Source organism: Bombus vancouverensis, chromosome 1 (assembly GCF_051014615.1).
Source record: "Bombus vancouverensis nearcticus chromosome 1, iyBomVanc1_principal, whole genome shotgun sequence".
Classification (NCBI taxonomy): domain Eukaryota; kingdom Metazoa; phylum Arthropoda; class Insecta; order Hymenoptera; family Apidae; genus Bombus; species Bombus vancouverensis.
In genome coordinates, this window is record NC_134911.1 from 19,978,332 (window position 1) to 19,990,656 (window position 12,325).

The following is a 12,325-nucleotide window of genomic DNA, read 5'->3' on the forward strand; positions in this document are numbered from 1 at the left end:
TGGGAACCTCGAGACCACGGAATACCCACGGGAACTGATTCCGTCCGAGCGCGTGTGCCCCCGGCCAGGCTAGCTCTCTCATCCCTTCGGCCACTCGAGTTTGCTTCGTATTCATACGGTGAGATGGGGAGGAAGCACCGTAGGGAGATAGAAAGAGAGAGAGAAAGAGAAAGAGAGAGATAAAGAGGGTGGCGAACGACTAGTCGACGCAAACCACCAGGCTGGATACACGCGTGTGTACGCGCTAATAAACGAAAGTGGAAGCTGACTCACGGCAGCACAACCCTCCTACGCGGGTTAAAAGAGCTGATCAATGCTGGGGATAAGGAGCGAACTCGTACTCCGCAACCGTCACCTTGCGAGCGTGTAACGACGCTTAAGTGACCGATATGACTTCTGCTCGCCCACGCGTGCTTCAATCACGAGATACCGAGGAGGCGGAGAGTTTCATAGGTTGGAGGCTTGAGGGGTGGATTCTGGTTGTTATAAATTTGATGATCAATAAAATGTGAATATGGTCGATCAAATGAAATTTTTAATACTGTTAAATATTAAGAACGGAGAAAGCTAATTGAATACGTAGTCGTAAAGATACAAGCGTAGAAGTATTTATTTCAATTTTCTCGGTTATAGTACGTGATATAAATGAGTTTCTGCAGCTACACGCTTGTTTTCTTTCTTTTTATTCATCTTGATTCACTCATTTTACTCATATTATAAAAGTGGTAAACACTAGTGCGCGGTTTTGAGACATCATGCTTATCGGGGAAAGAACTTACATCGTACGTGAATCATAAAACTGGGGAAGTAAATGCCAAAGAATATAATGCAGCAATTTAAAAAATGCCGTCGTCATTCGATAAAGTTCGGTAGTACGGACTGTAATATCTTCTCGTAACTCTTGTACATTCGTTTGAAAGAATTGCAACGAAATTTGCAACGAAACAACGAGCAACTATGCACGCAGTCGAGGTTCCTTTGAAGCAACTGTTGTATATGTGTACCCGCTGTGTGTATGCGTGTGTATATGTATGTCTGTAAAGGCGAATTCTACGATGTCGTGTGTTACAAGAGAATCCTTGTAATCTTCTCTTTTTCTCTAAATTGACTCGAAGCAACTCGTGTTTTATTTTTAATACGTTCGCAGGATGGCATACTGTAGCCCTTTAGATTTCCTATTGTATGAGAAATTGTAACAAGGTAAGGACAAGAACTCAAGATAAATAACTCATGGTACTACTAAACATGAGTGATCAAGTATTCCTTGATAGAGTCTTTATCCCTGGCAAGCCATGCCGCGTTCAATCTGATGGATTCGGCGCTCTGTTGGACCGTTCTTTCGGTTCCCGGTGTCGGGTGGTTCTTGAAGAATTCCTCGACATCTTTGGCTCGTTCCTCGGTAACGAAATTCTCCGTAGTGAATTTCACCAATCTTGAAATCAAGAAACCGCCACCATATCGATCGAGCAGGGTCTTCCAATTTTCCTTGAAAAAGTCCCAAGCCATCACGCGGCCTTTGTAAGTCATTGCCACCGACATGATAGCAAACACTGTGTCCTGAGCTCTAACTTCGTCGCTCATAGCGAAATCTAGAACCTTTGCCAACAAGGTTTCATCTTTGATCGCACCTAGCGCTCTCAATATTCTGTCTTTCTCTTCGTGCAAATCTGCCTCTCGATAAAGCCTCAGCATGGTTTCATAAGTGTCGGCATCGCCAACAGAGAGTACAGCCCTGTAAACAGGGCTGCGTAAATCGGCAGCGAGTAGCGTGATGCCAGAAACGTGCAACTCAAATCTCTTTTTCGCTTCTTGTATAGTATCCTCGTCGTTCAATGCTGCCATACGACCTAGAACAAGGGATCGTAGAAGAGTGTCCAGATGACATTCATTAGGTTTAGGATCCCAGCCTAGTTTGTTGGTGATGTCGCGCATCAAGTTACGTCCAAACGCTTTGAACGAATCCTCAAAATCCAAGTGAGACACGAGAACTCCGATTTTTCCTAGGCTATTGACTATACTAGACCATACAGTGAAATTGTCTTCATGTTGAAACGCTTGCATAAGTTGAAGTACTTCTACGGTAGAAGCATGACCAGCTTGTACCATAGCAAATAGATCGTCCAATAGACCCAGTCTATCTAAGGGAGGTAACGCGTGATCTTTGACAGCCGGTAACAAGAGAGACAATGCTTCTGGGCTATAGTGAGTCCTGTAGAAACCGATTGTTCCAGGGTTGATCTTTACCCAGTGATCTTCAGGAACGTTTTTGACTCGAAACTCTTTCGTCTTCTCGTCTAACAAAGCCTTAAGTACACACTCCTCTGGATTCTTCGACGTACTTATGCTAATTGGTATGATCCACAAACTGTTTCCGGTATCCACGGAACCATCAGCTAGGAATCTTTCCTGAGACAGAGACAGAATTCGATCGCTGCCTTCTTGACGATGTTGAACTCTGACAACAGGGAATCCTTGCTGCTCGGTCCAAGTGGACATCACGCTGCGTACGTCCTTATTGCTGGCTTCCTCCAGAGCGTCCCAAAGATCTCCAGTTTCTGCATTGGCGTAGCTGTGCTTTTTCAAGTAGAGATTCATACCTTTTCGAAAATCGTCGTCTCCAATGTAGGAATGCAACATTCGAATAACACATGCCCCTTTATTGTAAGAAATGTCATCAAAAATCTCATCGATTTCAGAAGGGTGACCGACTGGTACCTCGATCGGATGACTATTCTTTAAAGCGTCAAGCTCTAATGCTCTGATGTACGTGTCTGTCACAAATTGAGTCCAAATATCGTATTCGGGAAACAGATGGGCAACGCATAAGAATTCCACAAACGAAGCGTATCCTTCGTTTAACCATAAATGCGTCCACCATTCCATGGTTACGAGATTTCCAAACCATTGATGCGCCAGTTCGTGCGCTACGACTAAAGCGATCCACTGTTTCCGCACGGCGGACGTGTTTTGTGGATCTACTAGAAGACAAGTTTCTCGATATGTAACTAAACCCCAATTTTCCATAGCTCCGGATGAGAAATCAGCAATCGCGATAAGATCAATTTTTGGGAGTGGATAAGCAATTCCAAAGTACGTTTTATAATATGGCAGTACTTTTGTCGCTACTTCCAACGCGAACTGTCCTTGTTCTTTCTTCGATTTCGGGGTGTACACGCGTACTAGTACACCATCGCTCGATTTGTCTTCTATGTAATCGAATTCACCAACTACCACTGCTACTAAATATGTCGACATGATTGGTGTCCTCTCAAATACTAAAGTCTCGACCGATTCATTCGTTACCTTGCTTTTAATAGGCTAAAACAAATAAATAAATATTTCTTCTAAAATTATGTATATGTTTAATAATATTAATGTTTATTTAAAAAAGAAAACAAAAGAAAAAATAAATAAAACCACATGTGCTAGGCGCTGCTTACCATATTGGAAAGTGCTGTAAGACCTGATGGTACATTTAGAGTAATATCAAACGTGGCTTTGTGTGCTGGTTCATCCCAGCATGGGAAGCAACGTCTAGCATCTGTTGGCTCGAATTGAGTTACAGCTGCATGTTCAACAGTTCCATTGGTCCTGCAAACACATAAAAGATCCTTGTTATTTTAAAAATGCCAATCATTGCTTACCATATTTGATAAACCAACAAGTGACATATCACGAGGAAGCACAAGTTGTATACTAAAAGTAGCTTTTAATGATGGTTCATCCCAACAGGGAAAAAGTCTACGAGCTGATGTAGGACATAAATAAGTTACAGCATAGTACTTATTTTGTCTACAAAATGTCAAATTCTTATAATAAATGATAAAAAAAAAAATGTATAACTCTTATAATAAAATAAATATTTGATAGAATCATATTATTATAATTCTATACAAATTGTAGTACCCAATGTATTTGCTTCTATAGAAACCCTTCATTTTATCATTAATTTCCCCAACAAATTCCAAGCTCAAGTATCCACTTCTACCCATTGGTAATTTTTCTTCAAATACCAAAGTGGCTGTTTCTTCGGGTGAGCAAACTTCAATTTGTTTTGTTGGAATAACTTTTCCATCATTATCATTAAAAATTACGCTCTTTATATCAATGTCCAATGAATTTAAAACGATAGTGTCTGTAGACGATTTGACCTGCAAATATTAAAAAATCATAATTAATAAAGTGACAATAAAATTAAAAGAACGTAACATTTAACATCTTGGCATAAAACATCAAATCAAATATCTTTCATATGACTATCTTATCATGTTCTACTTTTAGTAATCATACACATTTTCAGAATTTTAAGGACAGATAAAGCAAGATAAGAAAAATGCCTTCAAATTTACTGTCATTCAAGGTTATATTAGAATTTGTTTTATATATAGCGTATAAATTTTGTGGTTATGTTTGCCATATGGTCAACATTTTTTGTTCTATCATTCAAATTACAAATTTACTAGGAGCCACGTGAATAATTAATATGCCAATGAGTGATCTAGATTGACTGAGCTTACGTCAATGTGCACATCCTCCTTGCCGTCGAAAACAAAAGTTTTCAGATTCGGTGACAAAACGATATTATAGTGGTAAGGCTGAACATCTGTGGGCAGCCGACGAAATGGCTTTTTTTCTACACTTGACATCGCTCGATGTTGAACCGCGATTCGAAAAATCCTTAAATATCGAAATGTCTTAAAACCCGTTTTGAGCTTTTCCTTTTTGCCGACTCACAACGCGAAAGTATGCACTAACACGCAACGCCTCAAACCATCGCAGACGCATGCGCAATATGCATGCTATACACAAAGATGCGAATAAAAATGGAACTATAACTGTTAAAAAGAACAAATCACGTGCTCTGATGTCGCCATGGACATAAACGCGCAAATTTTGATTTTAATCCATATCCTATACTCGCACTAAAAATTTCAGTGTTACTGTTTTATTCCAACTATATTAATTTTTAATTCCTTAATATTATAATTTTCCTATTTTCATTGAAAACAAGTCGTTGTTTCACTTTTTACTTGACTTAAATGTAAATATTTTGTAAAATTGTTTAATTAACTGTACACGCGCGTCCGTACTTGAAGTGAATTGAATTAGAAAAAGATATAAGTTGCATAATTTAGGTATAGCTAGAATAAACGGTTAACGCTTGCCTATGATTATATAATATACAGAAAGGAATATTATACTAGGAACTTGTTTAGGTATATTTTACAGTAATGAAAAGTAGATTTTAAACTAGCCGAGTATGTAATCGTGTTTTAAGAATAGTTTGTCAACAATATGGCAAATAAAAACAAATATTGATATTTGATATTGCTCGTAACATGAAAACTGACAATATGTAATTGATGACTTTATTTATTTTGCAAAATAAATATAAAAACTCACTTTAAGACTCATATACATATTATTAATTAAAAGGATTACACAATGCAATGAAATATATACAATGTAACTCCAGCACCAAAAGAGTACGATAACGAAATCCAGATGGGTGTAAACGAACACGTATGAAAATCCTATTGAGTAGCCATTCTGGTTGTATGTTGTATATACCCAGGCCAACGTAGATCGGCCAGTTTCAGACTTTTGTCTGTGGCGCGAGGCAGTAGTGGGGCTATGGGAATAGAGAACTTCGTGGGAGAAGTTTGTTCTCGCGGATGAGTTATTCGAGGTAGTGGTGGCGTGCGCGAGCACCCGCCATATATCCAGGAAGTCGCGATAGAGAAACCCGGTTGCAAAAGATATTTGAGATATTTCACTGAATCGAGAACGTGTAAACGTTCAGCGAGGTCTAACCGGGGATAATATCGGCGGAGCTCATAGCACGGCGAGAGCGCACGGCGCGAGATCTTTAAGCGGTGAACGGGAAGACGGTGGTGTGTTTTTCATGGCGATCAGTTCATTAGGAAAGTATCGTACCCTGCCACCGATGTACAAGATACGGGAAAGGTGAAGGAGGTACTCGCCGGACCTGACCTGCCCGAGAAGAACACCACGAAACATAGCTTCTCACATATACACACACACTGTGCGTCACCGCCCATATGTGATGTGTTTCGTGCGTTCGAGCGAATGAGTAATCATGTACTGTCAAGACAAGGGCTCCACCGCCTCCAAGAGCAAAGAGGGTAAGTTGACGCCCGCGAGATCCGACTATCACAGAACTAATTCCCCCGGCTGCTCCCCCCCCTTTTCCATTTTTCCGCAGCCTTAGACCGTGTCCTCGACGCTCGTGTACCGCTTTCCGTTTTTACCCTCTGTTCGTGTTTCATTGCGAATTGAATCGTCTCTCTGGTTTACACATGTGGACTTGGTAAAACACAATCGAGTAGTGTCGGACAGAGTGTCAAAAGTTGCGCGATTATGGGGGCGGACATTGGTCCGACAAAGAGAGACAAAGTGACAGGCGAAGAGAGTGCAGTAAAGAGAGAGGCAAGGAGAGCGTGTCGTTTACTAACGAGAGGGGTGGGGGCGGACAGTATGTATTTCGAAGAGAGAAACGACTCATGTACATTCTTGGCGAAGCTTTTTATCGAACTTCGGTTGCGTAGACAAGTTTATCAGATGTGATATTGTATCAAAGTTGTGCATCGTCACCTCGAGTGCTCTAGATATTGTAGTGCATTTCCATTGCCGCGAAAACGTTACTCGTAGAACCGCGACAGATGCGTGAATGGAGAAAAGTGCTTTTGTGTACGGGGAAGCATGCGGAACACCGTGAAATGAGATGTGGAGTCAGTAGCCACTCTAAAGATTATCAACGTAATTTATCTATCGTTATTTCACACGTTATAACTAAACTTTCTTTAGTTCATTGACCTGTAGTAACAACACATGTGCGTATACGCATGTATGTACATTGTACGGTGTATATATGTTATACATGAGATACATATAACCATACACATCATGTATTTATGTATGCATATATTTATCAAACATCTAATTATTTGTTGCTTCCTAACAATGGAATTCATGTTTATAGAGCTATAAGTTATTTGCTCTTAAGATATAAACTATAGGTTTTTAAAGAAAAACTTATCTTATATTTGAAAAAATGTATGATCACTTTCAAATTCTCATTATCATTATGTATTAGCATATCATTGTTTCAATATCATAATCTGCTAACAATTGTTCATGTTATGTATTAATTCATGAATTTAATTAGATATGAATTTTCTTCAATAGAATAACTTTGTCAATGCAGTTGAACAACTGGTGCTATTATCTTTTCGAATTGAGCATACATACTTATATGGTACATAAATTAAGAAAGAATGTCGTTTGTATTTGTAGAAGCAGTTATAAACTCTTCTGCTCTACTATTTCATTGTTTCAACGAACATACTGTTACATGGTGGTAATCTTTACTTTATTTAACAGAAGAAAAAATATTGTTATCTATATAAACAAGATATATTCTTCTTTCTGAAAGAAGTGTTCATTGATAATATTGTCATATATATATATAGCACTTTATCCAAGACAAATATATCTTACACATCCCTGCCACTATTAATCATAAGATTGAGGAACACTGGCATTGCACACTGCATGATGTCATCACACATGTAATAGTCCATAATGTTTGAATTATTCTGAGTTTCTTGGTTATATATTATAGTACGCCAATGTCTGAATTTATATATCTTTGTTTTGATTTACAGTTGCTAAAGATTGCGCTTATTATGCACAGGGTCTGTGACAATGCGGGAGAAGAAAGGAGGTGCTCTTAGCAGAGTACAAAAACTGAAAAAAAGGCTTAGCCACAGCTTTGGAAGACTTTGTAAGTATAATCAAAATTATCTAATGTTACACAACATCGATATATTATGTAAAATACCTTATAAAATAAAAAGATAAGAAGAGTTTAATACCTATTACTTAAATATAGTACTTTTTCATTATATAAAGATAGGTCATAAAAGAATTAATGTCCATTTAGACACTTAAAAGGTTCCACAAATATAATTTCATTATCATTGGTATTAGTTTTGTATTGTAAAATAATATTGCTTATCGCATGTACTTCCAAGTTAATTAAGTAATTGCTACTCTGATCTTTATTTACATTTTTTACTTTATCTATTTCTTATATTGAATTGTATAGTAAAGATTGATAAAAAATGTTTTTAATATTAGTTTATCAAAATTATTGATTAAAAAATTATTGATATTAATAAATATTAATTATTGATTTGTCTATTTTAGCAATATCAAAAGAAGAGGCTGATGATGCTGCAAACAGGGGTCAACTGCCATATAATGGCTATTCCGAGGAGTTCCTAGACCGTTTAGAACCAAACGGCAATATACCTGCAGATAAGGATCGTCGTTATGGTAAGTGCAAAATTTATTTATTATAAAAGAAAATATTATATTTTTTATAATATATGGTATGACTATAAATAGTTTAACGAATAACTCTATTTATCAAACTAAGTTTTTATAGTGCACATTGGCACTTATCAGGAAGCTACATACCATCTTTTTTTTGAAGTCATAACATGTTAAATAGATAACTGTTATGAAAAACATTTACATCGGGGTTTGATATCTGTGGTAAATATTTGTTACTTTAGTAGTTAATAGAAACCAGTAGTATGATTAAATTGACCCATTATAATGTATTGTTTACTAAATATGTATTGCACATACACTAAAATTTTTTTGTATTAATAAAATATTGAGGGATTATGATTCTACGTGGATTCCTATTGCTGTTATTTTAAAGAAAGTTTTAAGGACGAAATTGGATGTCATAGAATGGACAGGTGTGGGCGACCATGAGAGAGTGCATCGGCAGCTTTCCGTTTCTAGTGATTCCAAGCTTCTCGACGAGGATATACGTGAAGAAGCGAGAGTAATCTTAAGACCTCGGCGTCCACCACGACCCAAGTCAGAGGTCTTCCTTGGGCCAGATCCACCTCCTAGAAGAACCAAGAGATTTTCAGCATTTGGGGTAATGCTAGACTCATATTTACTTATATTCTTTCAACATTTTAGTGTTAACAAGTGTTTATGCTTATATTCGCAGGGAGATTCTCCTTTCGGTAAATCCGAAGCTTATATAAAACTGGAACAATTAGGGGAAGGATCGTATGCCACAGTGTTCAAAGGCTATAGTCATCTTACAAATCAAATGGTGGCACTTAAAGAAATTAGACTACAAGAGGAAGAAGGTGCTCCATTTACTGCCATCCGCGAGGCAAGCCTTCTTAAAGAATTGAAGCATAGCAATATCGTTACTTTACACGATATAATTCATACGCGCGAGACTCTTACTTTTGTTTTTGAATATGTTCATACTGATCTATCGCAATATATGGAGAGGTATGGAAGCGGTAATGGTGGTCTAGATCCACGAAATGTTAAACTATTCTTATTTCAATTATTAAGAGGATTGGCGTATTGTCACCGCAGGTAAAGGCACGCGTACATATAAATTTAAGATTTTCGAGTTTAATATTAATAACTAATTTATCGTATGTTAATTTAGGAGAGTATTACATAGAGACGTGAAGCCGCAAAACTTGTTAATCAGTGAAATAGGAGAACTTAAACTAGCAGATTTCGGTTTAGCGAGAGCTAAATCTGTACCGTCACATACGTACTCACATGAAGTTGTGACATTATGGTACAGGCCACCTGATGTTCTTTTGGGTTCCACAGAGTATTCTACCTCGCTTGATATGTGGGGAGTAGGTTGCATATTTATGGAGATGTTGACTGGTGAACCAACATTCCCAGGTGTACGCTGTACGTACGACCAACTTGATAAAATATTCAAAGTATTGGGTACTCCTACTGAAGAAACTTGGCCTGGTGTCACACACCTGCCAGGATATAAACCACATAGACTGGGATTCTATCCTCCACGAAAATTGGGTCTTTCATTTCCTAGACTCTATGATATTGCCGAAGGTGATAGTATGGCATCGTCGCTTCTGCAGTTAAATCCGGATCAACGGATTGGAGCTGAAGAAGCGTTAAGGCATTCTTACTTTGCCTCTCTTCCTAGAAAACTATACGAGTTGCCTGACGGTAAGTTCAGTATATTTATTAAAAAAATATATATTTATCTTACTGGAACTGTAATTTGTCATTGATCGGATATTATTTCTTTACAGAAGTATCGATATTTAGTGTTGAAGGTTGTCATTTGTATACAAATTCGAGGCACGGGTGTGCAGATTCGCGTCACACAGCCCTTAAGACTTGAGGTTAAAGTAAACGTAAAGAAAAAAAAAGTAAATAATAAGTAATTCCCAAATTCACATGTTCAATGAAACGTTCATTCTCATACAGATCAAATTCACACAGGCAACATGCCTTAATTCACCTACACGTTATTTCCACGCGCGTCAATCGCTCTTTCTCAGGGCTGCTCTACAAATTCCAATCATCGTTCACACACATGTTGATATGTGCACACACAAACATGAACACATTCATATACATAATTGCGACATTCGTATTTTTGTTTCTTTTTTTCCTTTTTTTTTCAAGACTAGTACACATGTATCAAATGAATTAACGAAGATAAATTATTAACTGGCGAAGAAAATACGAAAGTAAGCTATCTGTGGCTAAATGAAGTAAAACGATTTTATGAGATTTGCACGCTCGATTTAGAAAGCAAAAGCACGCACGACCCATCCTCGCACTTCGTCCAAATACTAGATTTAGATTGATACCAATCAAAAAAAAAAGTACTACACCGCCTTGTGTCTCTTGATCCCAAACTGAGTGAAGTCTGGAGATGGCGGTTTCTGGTTAGAAAAAATATAATAAAATAATTATAACTTAGAAAAATTCTGGAAGACCTGTAATACTTTATATGAATTTTATGCTGTTTTTGACTTTACCGTTGGTTGCTGAGACAGTTGAATATATTGGTATATAACGAAAAAAATCATTGTTCGAATTAAAACTAGTTGTTAATTATATGACGTGATGATAGAAAATAAATAGAAGTTTAAGAAAATAAGATATCAATACGAATCAAGTGTCGTAGCTACCAACACCAAGAAACACGGCAAGACTAACGAAAAAAAACTCATCGTTGATGATATCGACGGTAGTGATCTAGTTGTAAGAATTAATATTAGCATCTAGGGTCGATCAAAGTTCATTATCGACATTTACAAAGTAGTATCTATCAGTGATAGTAAAACAAGAACGAAGTAATAATTATAGACGTAATCAAATCCAATTTGTTCAATCGCTCATATATTTAACAGCCAATGGTGCTTGAACGAATTGTAGGAATAAAATGTTAATAATTTCGTATTAGTTACTTAGAATGGACCGTTCGGCCAATCTTGTTTCTAAATGGTTTTCGATGACCATATATCTAAACGAACCAACTTTAATAATGTTGCAATAGTAATATAGGATAACATAAAGCGGTGTTACAGTCCTTCCGAGTTTTCTCTAAGCTACGATGATTATTACGGTAAAATATTACTCCTTTAGTAGTTACATTTATACCGATTTTTCAGCACACTTATAAAAATATCAACGAGGCGAAAGCAAAAAAGAAAAAAAATTGAAAAATATTTCGAAAAAATTTGAGACACGTTATTACTACTATTATTACTTATTAAAAATTATTATTTGAAAAAAGACGCGCAGAAGGTAGATTGTATATAGAACAACAGGTTCGTATTACTGATGATGCTGAGATAGCTGAGCTGAACTAATAAATGTGACTTTGTAATAAATTAAAGCGTAGTTCGGTACACTTCAGACCCTATTCTTTGTTAGGTTTTTCCATGTGCAGCAAGCCACAGGATCGTTTAGACTTTTAAGTGTAACATAATACAAAAACACTTATATCTGTAATACTTGTTCTGCTTAAGTATTAATTTTATACACATTTATTTCCTTATAATTATATTTTATTTGTAATTTTTCTAAGAAATTATTGATATTCAAATTGCTTCAAACTTGTACTGAGAAAGATAAAGAACTATGTTTTTGAAGTACATGTGTATGTTGAAGAATTTATACCTTTTATGTGTTATTCAGTGTACCATGGAACTAGAACCTTTATAAATTATTTAAATATTTTTTAAAAACTAGAGGTTTAAGTTTTGTCTCGTTTTATAATATTATACAAAATGCTTACAAAAAGAACGGAAATTTAATTTTACTTATTAAGAGGAGTTAATTATGCATTATTTTGATCCTTCAACAATTTGACCTAATTGAATTTTATAATGTAGTATTAGTCGCATAAATTTATGTTAATCTGATATACAAATAGTTAAATACATTATTGCGAGAGATCTTTTAAGAA

The 12,325-nt window shown here is 36.5% G+C and overlaps 2 protein-coding genes across 9 annotated transcripts in view; one reads left to right on the top strand and one right to left on the bottom strand.

Annotated features, from left to right (window-relative positions):
- Eip63E (cyclin dependent kinase Eip63E) overlaps positions 1-12,011 on the top strand; it is a 79,026-nt gene extending 67,015 nt beyond the window's left edge. Inside the window, exons 1-7 of one of the 8 annotated variants that reach the window (XM_033337951.2) lie at positions 5,594-6,146; positions 7,689-7,807; positions 8,233-8,361; positions 8,787-8,983; positions 9,059-9,444; positions 9,521-10,065; positions 10,152-12,011. In XM_033337951.2, the coding sequence (XP_033193842.1) occupies positions 7,729-7,807; positions 8,233-8,361; positions 8,787-8,983; positions 9,059-9,444; positions 9,521-10,065; positions 10,152-10,243 (1,428 nt within the window). In that variant the 5' untranslated portion in view covers positions 5,594-6,146; positions 7,689-7,728 and the 3' untranslated portion in view covers positions 10,244-12,011. Of the gene's footprint in view, positions 1-5,593; positions 6,147-6,273; positions 6,781-7,688; positions 7,808-8,232; positions 8,362-8,755; positions 8,984-9,058; positions 9,445-9,520; positions 10,066-10,151 lie in introns of those variants that run through there. The other 7 variants (XM_033337948.2, XM_076622321.1, XM_033337947.2 and 4 more) reach the window with 7 other exon arrangements.
- Psa (puromycin-sensitive aminopeptidase) lies at positions 514-4,885 on the bottom strand. Its single transcript, XM_033337945.2, has 4 exons — positions 4,518-4,885; positions 3,907-4,151; positions 3,441-3,591; positions 514-3,318 (listed from the first exon to the last, which is right to left on the bottom strand). Exons 1-4 carry the CDS (start codon positions 4,644-4,646, stop codon positions 1,240-1,242), a joined length of 2,604 nt encoding a protein of 867 aa, XP_033193836.1. The 5' UTR covers positions 4,647-4,885; the 3' UTR covers positions 514-1,239.
- Positions 12,012-12,325: the final 314 nt, after the last annotated feature.

Coding starts and splice junctions, on each gene's coding strand:
- Psa (XM_033337945.2), bottom strand. CDS start 4,646: ATGTCAAGTGTAGAAAAAAAGCCATTTCGTCGGCTGCCCACAGATGTT. Junction 4,152..4,517: donor AGGAGGATGTGCACATTGAC/GTAAGCTCAGTC, acceptor TAATATTTGCAG/GTCAAATCGTCTACAGACAC. Junction 3,592..3,906: donor TATAGAAGCAAATACATTGG/GTACTACAATTT, acceptor ATGTGTTTGCAG/GACCAATGGAACTGTTGAAC.